Consider the following 15869-nt stretch of genomic DNA (forward strand, 5'->3'; position numbering starts at 1 on the left):
ATCATGGGCTTGATTTTCATAGATAAATGTCCGACGAGAAGTGCTAAATTACCCATGTTCCAATATGTTGGTGGAATCCTCGAACTTTTATTCTTAACCACTTTACGGTTTCGAAAACTGTGGTTCACAACTATTTTTCAAATACCTTTAGGTATCGTTATGTTCATTTGGTTTTTGATATCATCGAGTTTCATTTTTATTGAGTATGAACCGGACTATTTCAAAAGCGGAAGACGTTATTGCGAATTTAGTTTTTTTAGATTTTGTTTAATTATTCAACTATCAGAATTTATATTATATATACTTTTATTACTTTACGTATGCATTAGATTCGGATTTTATAATTAAATAATTTTTTTCTCAATATAAACCAAAATTTTGTTCGCTATTAACTGGACTATAACCGGAAGTACAATTTGAAATGTCACTATTGTTAAATATGGAATGAAAAATAACTACAAAAAAGGCAATAATCTGTTAATGTATAAAATTTCTAGCTGCGTTTGGCACAATATCGAGAATTTTTTTTATACGTACACCTTTATATCGCAACATATTCATTGGTACTCTGGCCAATGACCTCATGAATACGACGCCATATTGTACTGGTTATAGAACTGTGATGTAGAACCATAGATAACCTTAATATACGGAGTGATTATTAGGAATTTTTTTGTCATTTTAAAAACAAACAAGCAGCGTTTTAATATCGGAATGGTCAGTTAAGTCAAATTGTGTTTTAGAGAAACTCGACGTATCGCTGTACAATATATTTCGAAGCAAATATGGCGTCAATTCATCACTTTAATATTATACATCAGATGCATTTCGACTTTAAGCCGTAAACAAAGAATTATTAATCAAATATACTGTGAGAAGTTATTTATATATATATTTTTTCAAATAAAATGTGTATATACAAGGTATAATAAATTCTCTTAAACCATATATAGAGTTGTAATTATTTTTTTTTCGTCTTCAAAAAAATAATATATTTACTTTCCGATACAATCTAATCAGTAAATTCTTTTTAAAAATATATCTAAACAGACGTTGTAGTTGAAGTACAGTCAGTTTTATTAAAACTGCAACCATAAGTTTAACGGGATCTATATTAAATTGAGTTTTACAACACACGCATGTGCGTGACGTCATAAACATCTGGTACATAGGTTGCAAAAAGTTATTTTTCTGTATACATATTTTTAAATTGCATAAATCTAATTTAAAGTATGAGAATGTATGTAAAAAAATTTAATAATAAAGTTAGATTGTATCAATTGAGTTAAAACATTCGGATATGGCTAGATAAACAAAGGTACGGATACCTTGAGTTTTTTTATCTTACTCGGTTCGATTCGACAGTTCTAGTGAGCGTTCCGCTATTACTATAGTTCGATGGTTTGCAATCAGATGTTATATTGTCAAAATAAAATATGCGTTCCGCTTATAAATTTTGACTACGAGTTACCGAGTGGGTTGAAATGGATTTTTGGTATGTTACATGGAACGTACCTAATATATTCAATTGTGATTTACGTCAAATGAGGTCATGGTGAATCATAGCGAACCGAAATCGGAAAATTTATGACCCAATTTCATTTTCAACCAGACTATATAAAGGAGATAAAATAATCGGTCTTTTACTGATAACATTATTTACATACCAGTCATAAGTGTTGTAAAATGTTATTTTTGTTGTGAGTTGCGGTATACAAACGAATTAGAATATTCAAAATTATATAATTTCACTATTTTTCACAAGAATGATCGATATTTTGTTCAATTATTTGAACCGAAATATTATCGAGATAATTTGGAATACCCCTTGTAGGTTTAATAAAATTAGTTGACGCCGTGACTTTTTTTTTATTTATTTTAAATATTATTAATCTTTATTTGACATAGGATAGAATAATAGATAAGAATACATTTAAATACAATAAAACAACAGTAAATAAATTTAAAAGAGCCAAAAAGAATCCACTAATAAACGTGAAATAATGACTAACAGCAACGAAGAAGAAATGATGAATGTATCGAATTTAAAATATAAAAAACCAACGGAAAACAGTGAAATTATCGATAAGAACAATGTCGAAGTTAAATATTTATCGAATTCTAATGAACACGTGCGAGAAATACAAATTCTAACACCTGCGGATTGTGTTCGAAAAAAGGATACTCTGTTTTTATATTTCGTAGTTTTGACAGGTTAGTATAGAATTTAATTTATTTATCTATGGTTTTTACGAATCACTTTAATTCGACGGTTGATTTGGTTAATATTTATTTCGATTTAAGGTACAATGTCTGTGATAGTAGGTGCTGGATCTTTCGTCTGGACATCGCCAGTGGTACCAAAACTAATATCGAATAACACCGACGAAAATCCGATTGGTAGACCTGCAACTACCACGGAAATATCTTTGATAGCGGGGTTGCCGTTTTTAACTATGATATTCGGTTCGTTTTTATTAGGAAGATTATCCGAAATGATAGGGAGAAAACGATGTTTACAATTTATTGGTTTAGGAATGTTTGTATCGGCCGTAATTGTCGCTTTTAGTACAAACGTAATATTTATAATAATATTTAGATGTGTATTATTCATGTTTTATAATGGAGTTTTGACGGTTTATCCAATTTACCTGACGGAAATATGCGAGGATCACAACAGGGCTAAATACGGTTGTCTGATGGGGGTATTTCTACCTTTCGGTAATCTGTACAGTTACATTTTAGGTTCTTTTTTCAACGTCCGATCTTATTCGCTTTTATTAGCCGCCCCTTTAGCTTATTTCCTCGTATTTTTCTTCTTCGCTCCGGAATCTCCGGTGTATTCTTCGATAAAAGGAAATCGAGAAGAAAGTTTAAGGGCTTTGAAAAAATTACGAAATAATAAAACGCGCGACGAAATAATCGAAGATTACGACAAAATTTCGAATACTATCAAAAAAAGATCCGCCAAAATGAGTATATTAGAAATTTTACGCGACGGAGACCTTAGGTACGGTATGATATTAGCCCTCGGGCCCGTGCTGGTGCAAAATTTATCGGGGGTGACTATAGTGATGGCGTTTATGGCGCCTATTTTCAACGCCGCCGGTTTCTCTGGTAATTACATGTCTATAATTGTCGGCGCTATAAAAGTAATTACGATCACTTTCACCTCTTTCGTCGTAGAAAAAACCGGCAGAAGAAAAATGTTGTTTACCTCGGCCATAGGTACCGGATTTCCTCTATTAATCTTAGGAATCTTTTTTTATTTGCAAAATATCGATTCTCCATTGATAAAACACGTGCAGTGGCTCCCTCTACCTTGCGTTATATGTAACGTCGTTATGTACTCCGTAGGGCTCGGTCCGATACCGATGGCTATTATGAGCGAATTATTCGTACCGGAAGTAAGATCGGTAGCAGTTTCGATAATAACGGCTTTGATGGGTTTCTGTATATTCATTACGACTACCAGCTACCCGTTCATGGTCGAAATTCTTGGGATACATTGGTGCGTTTGGATGTATAGCTGTGTATGTTTTTTGGGCGCCATTTTTATTTATTTCGTGATTCCGGAAACGAAAGGCAAAAGTCTACTTCAAATACAACAGTATTTGAAAACCAGAAACTTTAATCAAGACCAGCTCTAATTCGAAATTGAGCCTCCAGTTACGAAGAAGAAATATGTCAATGTGTCAACGGTTGCGAGAATGACGTATAGATGGCTGTCTATCCAATAAAATCAAACCCGAGTTAAGATTGTTTGCAAAAACTATCTAAATATATCGTAATAATTTATCAAAAACTTCACACTTTATCAAACTCCTTTTTTTACACGTCAATTTTTTTAAATAAATGTTTATAAACCTAAAAATCATAGTTTCATTACTTCTTCTTTTTTAATAATCAAATTAAAACCCTATATATAAAAATTGTATGTTTATTTACAAAATACCCTGTATATATATATTAAGTTAAAACGTAATTTGAAGATTCAAATTTTCCCGAATAAAAACATATTAACATAAATATTCTGGAAACGAAAAAAAACTTTCGATCTATATTCAAATGACATGGCATGCAAATATGGCGTTTAGAAAAAAAAGAGGAAAGCGATTCACAAAAGGTTGCACGCTAATATGTCATTCTAGAGTTGAGAATAATATTGGAGAATCCCCCCCCCTTAATCTGTTGTCTAAAAGTCGTTAATCTTTCCGATAAGAAACAGTCATTAAATTCCGTATCGTGCGGATCATGGCTGCGCTACTTCAGAAAATCCCAACTTTTAACCAGAAAAGTTTGTATACTTTTCGTTTTGTCTATGCCTGAGGATATAGCCGCGAGCTGTCGATATCACACTCGAGAAATATAGGTTACATATATATTTATTTGTTACTTGTAATCTAAACTTTACATTACGACGTGAAATATTTATACAATTTTGAAAATTAAACAATTCAAACTCATTGTCATACGTTAGTTATTTACATTACACAGAGCGCTACAACGTACTAAGATAAACAAGTTGAATTTTTTTTTATATAATAAATTAACTCATATTATTTATTAATGATGAAATGCACTCTATATATTAAATCAAACATCGTTTATAATATTGATGTTTGAGGTATTTTTAAAATATATAAGTTTTATGGAGGGAATTATCTATTCTATATGATACCCTCCATATTCTTCTTTTACATTGTGATATAGCGGACATATTGGTTAATTGGTTAACAGCAAACGTTAATGAAATTTTTTTATTTAAAAGACGTTTTTCGTTATATTTTATATATTTGAATCAAATTATTTTTTATAATTAATCCTTCTTTTGTGTAAATCCTTTGTAAATATTGCATTTTGTAGCATATTCATAACGTCAATTGGTTGACATATATAAAATTTTACCAAACACAGAGTGCCAACGACATGGTACTATTTACGAAAATCTCTCTGTGACTATCTTCACGTAAAATAATTTTCGAAAGTTATAATATCATATCAATGGATTTTTATTGAATAAAATATTATCTTAGAATGTTATTTTCTGGAAATTAGAATTTTAAATGATAGTTACTGGAATGAAAGCGACACATGTTGAAAATCTGACGGTTAAAACAGACGATGGACATAGGATACTGATAATGAAAATTCCAGTGCGGATTCCGAAGCGCACTATTTTTTATTCGTGTGGCTTGACGTTACAAATGTGAATTAATAAAACTGAGTTTATATGTTTTCTCGTAACTTTGTGGACATTTCGAAACTGTTTTTTTTTTGTTCGTTCTTGACAAAAGGCGTGTGGAATGTGTAAACAAGGGTAGATAAGAGTGGTATATCTATTGTTTTATTGTCAAAAAACCAGTAGGAATGTTTTGTAACTGTTTCAAAATCAAGCAATTAGTGGCGGCTTCCTGGCAGATAAAATAAACACTTTTATTACGTTATTGAAATACCGTTTGGATGATGTAGGTATCTACAAGGTTAATTCGAAATGTTGAGGAACATTCTATTTTTGGTACATTAGATATTTAGATTGATCATTCTTCTACACATCTGGCTTAATATTTAGATAAAATTGATAAGTAATTGGTGAATTAATCCATCATAGGAACCAAATCATCGATTTAGATAAAAATTTAAATTTTTTTATAAACTAAAATTAGTCAGACATCGTTTAGAATTAAAAAGTTGTTTATATACCAGGGTTTTTCCAAATGTGCATATTTTTAATTATAAATATTTATATAGAGAATTGTACGAAATATTATTTACCTTTTTTTAAATATAGGATAAAAAATTTCAAAAAACTATATGTTTTATTAAAATTTAGTGAAATATTTTTAAATATTTTAATATCAAATTCTAATTTATATTCTAGAGTTTTGTATGTCAAGTTTACTTGACACTTGTCATAAGTAAATTTTGACAGATGATCTCTTCTTCTTTTTCTAGTTCTCTGAATAAGACTTTGATGTAATACCCCCGCGTTTCCTAACATTTAATCATAATCGCTGGATTTAATAAGATCGATTTTGTTTTCATCATCAATCGAATTCAACCGATTTTGTATGATTTTGACATTACACGCCCAATTTTATCACATTCATTCAAAATTTGTTCGGTGTTATTCTAGATAACTCGCTTTTCCGTAAATCCCTACCAAATTTATTCGATTTAGTCATATTTCTAACGACTCTATCCATGTTCACTCTATTTCCCCCAAATTCACATAATTTAGTCGATTTTCAAGCCATTTTCACGTGAATACCATATATATTCATCCGATACTACGTCATAGTAGTTTATCAACCTATTTACATTGACATAACCTCATTTTTCTATTTCCATATTATATTTAAAGTATGACCTCATTCTTTATATTTACTCAAATTTCAACCTGTTTTAAAAATCTGGTAACGTCATTCAAATGTGTTGTCATACTCACGTTTATATGATTTAAGACTTTTGAACTTCGATTTATACTCTTCAACCTTATTTCTTTAATCGCCATTCTAAATTGTTTCGACATAACCTCAAGTTCCATATGAAAAATTCTGCCAACGTGATCTAATTATACCTTTGAACGCGAACATAACCTCAATCTTCATGTGACATAGTACGACAATGTAGTTCAAACTTGACTTCATTCTCGCTCTAATAAAACCTTAAATCATCAATTCCTTAAAACTTCATACTTGAATGGGAATCTGGCAACGTTGTTCTTTGGCGACCTCGTACAACAATTTCTCACCTTTAGGTTTCACTTTCATCACAGTTTTTCACAATATTTTATTTACATCAACATTAATTTGTGTCCCTATTTTTTGAAATATAATCACTCCGCTATTCCGGACCTTGTAACTCCATCTTTGGGACACATCTAGAACTTCCACTCGATGGAGTCGATACTGAAAATCATCAAATCGTCGCAGTTTTCGCTCCAAAAGTAATCGAAGGGACTAAAAAGCTGTTTTCCATTAAAAAAAAAATTTTTGAAAAAATTGCTTTATTTTAATTCTTACAATTTAAAATCACCTGAAAAACTGTCAAGGGAATTAAATAAGTTTAAATCATTAGTTTTGAATGCTATTTTCAATGTTTTCAAAACCACTTAGATAAAAATTCTTCATCTTATCAACATTATTATTCAATATCGAATTACAATTCATCAAATTCTCTCTTAAAGCCAAAGATTGTTCCCGAATTTTTTTAATTTCTTGCTCCAATCGTTTTTTTCTTTCCCTTAATACATTTGCAAGTAATGGTCTTATATCAGCTTCTCCTGTAACAGGTCTCCTGCAAATATTGTAGATTTAAAACGACATTACAATATTCAAAATAATTTATTTACCAAGCAGAATCTACATTTTTAGTAACATCTGATAATTCTTCCAACTTTTTAGAAACATTGCAGTTTTTCCAAACATTATCTAACCATTGATTAGCTGGAAATATGATGTTATTGTTAGTAGTTTTCAACAACTCTTGTGAATGTTGTACTTTAAGGATTGTCTCAAAATCGTGATCTCTGAAATAAATTATATAATCTCAACAAAACAATTTGTTGATTTCTTTAAAATTATTTTATTCGCTGTACAAGTACATGTTAAAGTGAGAATTTCACATAATAATACTACTTACCACTTTTTCGATACGAATGCTGAATTCGTAAATACCAAATCAGGCCGGGACTGGTGCAATATAATCAAATATAACATAGTTGCACTAATCCCGATCTAGTTTAGCATTCCAAAATGATTTCCTTGCAATTTATAACCGCTAAATGAAAATAAACGTGGGTGTCGAAATGAATACGAAGAGCCGTTATAAAGAATTTTTAACAAAGAACAGGGCAATGACATTTTCTTACCTGACCCCCGAGGGGATTTCTTCTATAATCTTATGCAGACGTTCTAAATATATATTCCCATCCGAATGAACTACACTCATTTTGTAGATTTTATTATTCCACACAGTTATTGATTCTCATGTAAAATATTAACATTTAAAACATATAAACAAACCTATGAGATGTTAATAAAAACAATCAAAAATACGTTACTACAACAAAAGTTTCTGACAATTGACGTTTAAAAACAGTTTCGTCAATAGGTGCGTTCATTTGAATGTAATCTCATCGTGCACTTTTTTCTGATAAATAATTTAAATTAAATCGAAAAACGATGGAATTACTATAGTTGATTGAGTTAATTAAAGCAAAAAACGTACCCTATTTAAAACAATTACGTATTATACATCTAATCAATATTGCTGGTGTCGTACTTACACGAACGAGTCTATTACAAAAAGAAGCAGAGCTGGCGATTGCAATTCGAACGACAAAAGTTCCAATAGATGGCGCCTCATACAATAAATTCAAATATAATTTTATCAAAAATTGATTTCTCATTGTCGTTTCTTTTATTTGGATTAAATTAGAGTGAAATATAGTTTATTTTCATAAAATAGCACCTACTGGTAAACTATATTATATTTAGTAACGTATTTTGCTTCATGTAACCATATGACACGGTTGTGTCAAAGTATGTCAGCATATTTTCATCAAATAAACTATAGAGAAATTCTTAGTGGGAGAAATGAACAAGAAAATCGATCCAAAATATGAACGCGTTCATCAGAATATTAGTTCTCAGATTCAAAAAGTAAAAATGCAATTGCAAGAAAAGCTTCAAGAAATGATGCCTCTACCAGAAGTCATAAAAATGTCTCAAATGAAACTGAAAGAAGCCAAAACTATGCACCGACTTGTAGATAGGAACAACAAAGAGATAGCCGAAGAATTAAATGGTTATAAAAATAAAATAGCTTCTTTAGATGGGTATCCGGAAGAAGTTGGAGGCGAATCTAAACATTCCTTAATATTAAAAGTGCACAATTTACAAGAACAATTAGCAGATTTGCAAGAATTAAACGATTCCCTTAAAAATGATTTAAAAGAATTTCAAAAAAATTGCGATAAATACGAAAAATTAGCGGAAGCCAAACTTCAAGAAATAACAACACTGGAATCGCATCTTGAAAATTTGTTAGAAAAAACCAAATTGCTTCATAATTGATTACATATATATGATATATAGAATATTTTTAATAAATAAAATTTGATCAATCAGTTTTCTACTAAATCAAACCCTTATATAATATTTTCTTCAATATATACACGTCAATTCTATATTTATATCTTTAAGAAATAAAATATTATGAAACTGTAAGTCCTTTATAAAACAAGACCATTGTCAACATGTTGACGATTTATATACAGGTTTGTATTGAGACTTCCTGTCTTTAAGAATAGGAAAGTACTAGAATCGTTTAGTTAAATTTCGGAATAAAATTTATTTCTCTTCTTCTTTTCGTTAAGTTAACTATAGCTCTTAAAAAGAACGTTTTTTGACTGTAGATTATTAATAAGACAAGACCACAATAATTTAAAAAAAAGAAGGAGAATCAAGTATATTTGTTGGAGTTTTTTTTAATAAACATTCGCACTATCTTATCAAGCACTTGTGGCACTTTTTTAGTAATATTTCTGATTTATACTAAAGGATATATGTTATCATACCTGAGAGAATAATGTTGATAACCTATGTAGTGGTGAGTTAATTATTATAGCTACAAAGAAGTTTTAAATTTACGTAGATTAGGAATTTGAGAAAGATATTCGTGAATATTAAGTTTGATTGAATTATCACCGCATTTTAGAAGGTTTTGAATCGTCTATGTAAATAACGAATAACAAATATTTTTAAAGTGGATTAACATTAAAACCTTTGTAAAGTCATCAATAAGTCCTTTGGTTGATTTTTTCACAGATTGAGGTTTACGTGTTAGGTATACTTTTTAAATAAATGATTTCTCAACACAAAATGTTTTTTATTATACCAGAACTGAATTACAAAACATCAATAAATACAAAAAACTAAGTTTCTTTGTAATCCATTAGATCATTTAAAAGATCGTTAATTATAGTGACATTTTCTTGTATTTTCCGATAGAGTTGTTCAATTTCATTGGAAAAATCGCTAATATCAAAGTTAAACACGTCTCCTAAAAAGTTTATTCGAAATAATTTTCATTTTCAAAATTGTGAATACTACATACGTCTTTCCATTGAATAATCTGATGATGGTGAATTATATAGACTGATAAATCTTTTGGAACATTCGGTAGCTAATTCAAACTGTGAATACATTTTTTTCCCGTAGTTTAATCGTTTACTAAAATTCTATTTAAATATAACTTAAAAAATCCTAACCTCTAAATAAAATTTGTATCAATATTTACCATTGCTTGACTGGTATAGAAATCTATGTTTTGTTTCAATTCTTCAATTTTTAATTCGAATTCAATTTTTTTTGCCTCTTCTTTCTTTAAATCGTTATTCAGCTTGATTAACTTTAAATTTTCTGAAAAGGTATATTTATTACCATACTTCTTTTATACCCAAAATATTTTATTACCGTTTTTATTTTCTAATTCCAAATTTTTTACGTATTGTGATATATCTTCCAATTTCGAGGAATCTTGATCCATTATTTCAAATTTATTCACTTCCTTCTATTTTGAACAACTTGAAATTATTAGTTGTTCTAATAGAACATAGACTGCGCTAGAGTATTTAAAAACAATCGTTTCTGGTTCTGATCGTAGCTGTTCTACGAACAAAATTATAGTTAGTCAAACGAGTCATTCGAGTAGATAATAATAAAAATGTCGAGTATTCAGTTGTGTTACTAATCGAAATACCGCGAAGCTAAACGTTCATGACATGCGTAGAAATAGTAGCGATGAGGGTAGTTGAAAATTTCAGCAGCTTCCTTTAGGTTGACGCCATTGTGATTTATTGGAATCTTTCAAATTTTATGTGTACAAGTTCGCATTTTGATCGATTTTAATATATAAACAGGTATGTAATAGTTTTAGTTTTTTTATTATAACAGTTAATTATGTTTTAAATATAATTTGTACAAAGAAACGATCATTACCGGTATTTCTCCCGCGTTGTATAAAGCAAGTTTGTCCACTACCCAAGCTTCACTTTAATCACGTTTCAAATATTAAAATTCATCATTTGATATAAGTACATCGTATTATGAAGGTTTTATTGTTTTATTTTTATTGCGTTTAATTGTTTTCAGAACAACGCTGCCTTGCATATTATAACCTCAATTCGCATAGATTTAGATTGTATTAAAATTCGTGTCTATCAGTATGATGGTTTCAATATAAACGTTCCCTAGCAACTTCTGTTTGATACAAATATTCTTAAATTATATCAAATATTATTAAAAAAAATATTGTGCCATTATTGCCTGGTGGTTTAATGTAATCAATATATTTGGACTACGAATATGTCAAGTTTATACTTATTATTCTAATAACAAAGGTTTTTGCTTGTTTGGTTTTCAATAAGTTATTTGGTTATTTCTATTTTGATGTTTTTGTTTTATCAATTTTTACTTGTAATAAGGTAGTTTATTATTATAAACAATACATTTTAGTCGGAAATATTAATATGATCTAAATATTTTTTTTCAAAGTATGATTTTTCAGGCATTTTTTGTTAATAATATCTATTATCGTGCTTGTTTCATATCTAGAATAGTTTTGATAAGAATTTATATTTAATTGAGGTTAATATATACCGTGAGATCCTAAACTAACATCAAGAAAGTTTTAAAAAACTTGAAACTATGGTTTTCGAATAAAATTTAATTTTATAACAATTTTATTAATATATTAACGCTTTATCTTATGTCGTTTATAAACTATAAAATAATTGTCGAGGAAATTTTCGATATTTAGTGCAATTTTTGTACGAATATTGTCAGTGAATCGTCATTAATCCAGCTTTAGAACGATTATAATTGAAATTGATGATAAAGTGGATATTTTAAGATTAAGTAAAAACAAATACTCATATTTTTCACTATTATTATTTACGTAAATTTTATTTTATGCGATTGTGAGTCATTGAACGAGTATTTTAGAAATTTGAAGTGGTTTACAAGTGACTAGTGAGTTATAAATTGTCATATTTTCATCGTTGGATCCAATAAAACAAATTGTCATCAGAAAAAATGCGCGTTCGAATGAAAAAAATTCTGAAGGATGAAATTTTGTATGGAACTCGTGTACTTTCGGTTTTTTTTTGTAGTAGCTACTCTAAATTCGTTATTTGACACTGTCATTTTGTCATTTCGGTTATATCGTAATTGTTTATATATGAAAATCGAATAATTTAATTCCGTCCTTTTCAGGGACATTACGGATGACAGTGACTGTGCCGATTTTAAAGTAGCCTACATTAAAATAAAATTACGAATATGGCCGACGAGGTACCAGATAATCACGATGTTATCCCCGACGTATCTCTCAATACCCCGCAAGTCCCTCCGATACACATGGAAACGTCGGAGGACATTTCTCCCGAAATACCACCGGAAGCTGAAACAGTAAAAAGTCCTCCGGAACAGTTGGATCCTCCACAACAAACATCGGAAGTTGGTGAACAAGAAAGTAATATAGTCGATAGTGCTGCCGTGGTGGCGGCGGCCGCGGCTGCCGCCGCCGCAGCGGCAGCGGTTGAAGAACAATCGAATCCAGTTGAACCGGAACCACCTAAAGAGGTGGAACCACCGAAACCGCCGCCTAAAATGATAAACATCCATATAAAAACACCCCAAGAAAAAGAAACTTTCAACGTAGACGAAAACGCAGGAGTTAAAGATCTAAAAGCTTTGATAGCTCCGAAATTCAACGCCGAACCAGATCAACTTTGTTTGATTTTCGCCGGGAAAATTATGCAAGATGAAGATAATTTACTTCAACATAATATCAAAGAAGGATTAACCGTTCATCTAGTTATCAGAGCTGCGCCGAGACTATCCGAAACCGCAGCTAATAGACGACCGGCTGATATAGCAGCCACCCCTTTTCAACTAGGTAGTTTGGGCGGTTTGGCCGGTCTTGGACAATTGGGTTTAGGGGCGAATACTTTCATGGAACTGCAAAACCAAATGCAGAGCGAATTATTGTCGAATCCTAATATGTTGAGAAATCTTTTGGATAATCCGTTGGTGAATCAATTGATGAGTAATCCGGATGTTATGAGGACTTTATTAATGAGGAATCCGCAGATGCAGGACTTAATTCAAAGGTAAGTTGATAAGAAGGTTTGTCTGTTTGCCAATTCGTACCTAATTTTTTTTTTATTTATCTCTTGTAATATTTCATTTAGTTTCAAAGATCGTCAAACTGTTTCGAATAACTCAGTATACAAAAGCAAATTATAGAAATGGATATTTATGGTCGTTAGAGTGACATCAATATAAAATAAAAGTAATTCGATACGTTAATGGAATTTCAAGTATCTAAGGGACACTTAGAATCACTTAACTATGTGGTTGGGGCTCGCACCAAACAAGAGCAAAATCCGACTAGCGACCGGAAACTGTCATCTAAGACGCCATATTCACACCATGGGCATCACGGACGATCCAGAGTGCCGTTGATCCGTGGAGAAGAACGAAACTGCAGACTACGTCATCTGTGAATGTCCTGCACTCATACGAGCGCTGTTTAAACACTTCACAACTTGCCTAATGACATCAAAACAATTTCCGAACTTGCCGTTACTAAATCGTTCAACAGTGTGGAAGTCGTACCAGAAATTCTCAAAAACGGGCTCGGTTGCCGACGCGCCGCGTTCTTATCGACCGTTATCTGTAACTTTACGAGGTTGATTTCAATAAAAGATTGGAATTTTTCGAATTGTACCTCTGATGCAGTTCCAGCGCTCCATTTTGTGGTCGGATGAACCTTGAAATTGAACTCTCCGTTTAAAAATTTTACCGTAAATGCGTTGATCGTGATTTCCGAACTTGCCGCTAATAAATCGTTCAACAGTGTGGAAGACGTACCAGAAATTCTTGAAAACGGGCTCTGTTGTCGACGCGCTGCGTTCTTGACGACCGATATTAGTAACAACTAACGAAAATTCGTTGTTTACGAGGATGATTTCGATAAAATATTGGAATTTTGAGAATTGTACCTCTGATGCAGTTCCAGCGCTCCATTTTGTGATCGGATTGACCTTGAAGTTGAACTCTCCGTTTAGAAATGTTACCGTAAATGTTTTGATTGTGATTTCCGAACTTGCCGCTATTAAATCGTTCAACAGTGTGGAAGATGTACCAGAAATTTTCAAAAACGGGCTCGGTTGCCGACGCGTCGCGTTCTTGACGACCGATATTAGTAACAACTAACGAAAATTCGTTGTTTACGAGGATGATTTCGATAAAATATTGGAATTTTGAGAATTGTACCTCGGATGCAGTTCCAGCGTTCTATTTTGGGGTCGAATGACGATTTTTTTTTAAATAATTTTACTTTGAAATGTTTCGTTTGCAACAATTGGCAAACAGAACAATATCGAGAATTTAACGGGGTCGCTATTTAATTTAGGATTTTTTTGAAGGTATCCGGAAATAAATCAAACTCTCAATAATCCCGAGCTGTTACGACAAACGGCCGAATTAGCACGAAATCCTTCGATGCTACAAGAATTAATGAGAAGTCACGAACGCGCCATGGGTTTAGAACCGTCATCTCCCCCTCCCCTAACTAACCCTATCCCGAATTTATTCTCGAATATACAAGAATCCATGTTGCCGTCATTGGCCGCTCAATTTCAAGCGAGCGCCCAAACAAATCCAGGTCGCGGCGTTTTGAACCCACCGCCTCTGGCCAGTCTACTCCAACAGATGTCTGAAAATCCGAGTTTGATACAAAATATGCTTCAAGCACCTTACACCCAATCGGTGTTGGAAGCCCTCAACGCCGATCCGAATATAGCGAATACTCTCCTAGCTCAGAATCCCCTGATCTCCGATAACCCCGCGCTTCAAGAACAAATGAGGAACATGATGCCGCAGTTGGTGCAACAATTACAAAACCCCGAAGTTCATAATCTCATGACGAATTCCCAAGCGTTAGACGCCATCCTCCAAATCCAACAAGGGATGGAAAATTTAAGACAAGTAGCTCCCAATTTGATCCATACTTTCCCGCCCCCAGCCCCTCAACCCCTAAATACAAACAATCAAACGGAAACTACACCGAGTAACCCCCCGACCGGTACTCCGAGAGACGCTTTTTCGGAATTTATGAGTAGAATGGTGTCCAATATGGCGGCTAATACCGATAACAGTATGCCGCCTGAACAGAGGTACCAAGCGCAATTGGAACAGTTGGCGGCAATGGGATTCGTTAATAGAGAAATTAATCTGCAGGCGTTGATTTCGACGTTCGGAGATGTAAATGCCGCCGTCGAGAAATTATTGTCGCAAGGGCAGTTGTCTTCGATGAGCTAGACTATTATTAATCTAGGATTAAATATATTGACAATATAATTCGTGATTTGGCGTTTAAAATGTGTTATTTCACTTAAATTATTATTAATAAATCTTTAAAACATTCGAAATGTTCGTTTCATTTTGTTTTTCATCATAACTAACCCATAGTTATCGATAATTATTAACATACGAGGTTTTAGTATATGGCAACACTGCAACGCTGACGTGATTATGTCAAATCTGACATTGTCATCATTCTGACGTTTCTAATGGTGAACGCACTCGTAAGAGTGCTGTTTGAATGGCGATTTTTAAATCGATTCGAATCGATTCATTAAAAATCGAGGTCTAAAAGATCGATTTCCGAAAAAATTGTTTCAAACATATACAAAAATTAAGTTTTATGCTGCCCTGATGATTCTGACAACGATATTTGCGTGTATTTATGTAATTATTGTTTTGATATGTCTACCTTTGACAACCGTGCAACAT

General features: G+C 31.9%; 4 protein-coding genes across 5 annotated transcripts; 2 read left to right on the forward strand and 2 right to left on the reverse strand.

Annotated features, from left to right (window-relative positions):
* Nucleotides 1-1691: 1691 nt before the first annotated feature.
* Nucleotides 1692-3874, forward strand: LOC130896611 (facilitated trehalose transporter Tret1-2 homolog). 2 transcript variants are annotated; one of them, XM_057804809.1, is made up of 3 exons: nucleotides 1908-2214; nucleotides 2305-3228; nucleotides 3358-3874. In XM_057804809.1, the coding sequence occupies exons 1-3, from the start codon at nucleotides 2004-2006 to the stop codon at nucleotides 3648-3650; spliced, it is 1428 nt and encodes a 475-aa protein (XP_057660792.1). In that variant the 5' UTR covers nucleotides 1908-2003; the 3' UTR covers nucleotides 3651-3874. The 2 variants fall into 2 exon arrangements, with proteins under 2 accessions (XP_057660791.1, XP_057660792.1); XM_057804808.1 differs by having other exon boundaries at nucleotides 1692-2214; nucleotides 2305-3874.
* A 3118-nt stretch (nucleotides 3875-6992) lies between these two features.
* On the reverse strand, nucleotides 6993-8080 carry LOC130896612 (uncharacterized). Its single transcript, XM_057804810.1, has 3 exons — nucleotides 7874-8080; nucleotides 7355-7531; nucleotides 6993-7299 (listed from the first exon to the last, which is right to left on the reverse strand). The coding sequence occupies exons 1-3, from the start codon at nucleotides 7951-7953 to the stop codon at nucleotides 7077-7079; spliced, it is 480 nt and encodes a 159-aa protein (XP_057660793.1). The 5' UTR covers nucleotides 7954-8080; the 3' UTR covers nucleotides 6993-7076.
* A 1489-nt stretch (nucleotides 8081-9569) lies between these two features.
* Nucleotides 9570-10639, reverse strand: LOC130896635 (uncharacterized). The gene is made up of 4 exons (XM_057804841.1): nucleotides 10482-10639; nucleotides 10306-10427; nucleotides 10123-10246; nucleotides 9570-10068 (listed from the first exon to the last, which is right to left on the reverse strand). Exons 1-4 carry the CDS (start codon nucleotides 10552-10554, stop codon nucleotides 9941-9943), a joined length of 447 nt encoding a protein of 148 aa, XP_057660824.1. The 5' UTR covers nucleotides 10555-10639; the 3' UTR covers nucleotides 9570-9940.
* A 114-nt stretch (nucleotides 10640-10753) lies between these two features.
* On the forward strand, nucleotides 10754-15505 carry LOC130896621 (ubiquilin-1-like). Its single transcript, XM_057804822.1, has 3 exons — nucleotides 10754-10927; nucleotides 12282-13180; nucleotides 14501-15505. The coding sequence occupies exons 2-3, from the start codon at nucleotides 12348-12350 to the stop codon at nucleotides 15393-15395; spliced, it is 1728 nt and encodes a 575-aa protein (XP_057660805.1). The 5' UTR covers nucleotides 10754-10927; nucleotides 12282-12347; the 3' UTR covers nucleotides 15396-15505.
* The last annotated feature ends 364 nt before the right edge of the window (nucleotides 15506-15869 follow it).

The sequence above is a fragment of the Diorhabda carinulata genome, chromosome 7 (genome assembly GCF_026250575.1).
Source record: "Diorhabda carinulata isolate Delta chromosome 7, icDioCari1.1, whole genome shotgun sequence".
In the NCBI taxonomy this organism is placed as follows: Eukaryota; Metazoa; Arthropoda; class Insecta; order Coleoptera; family Chrysomelidae; genus Diorhabda; species Diorhabda carinulata.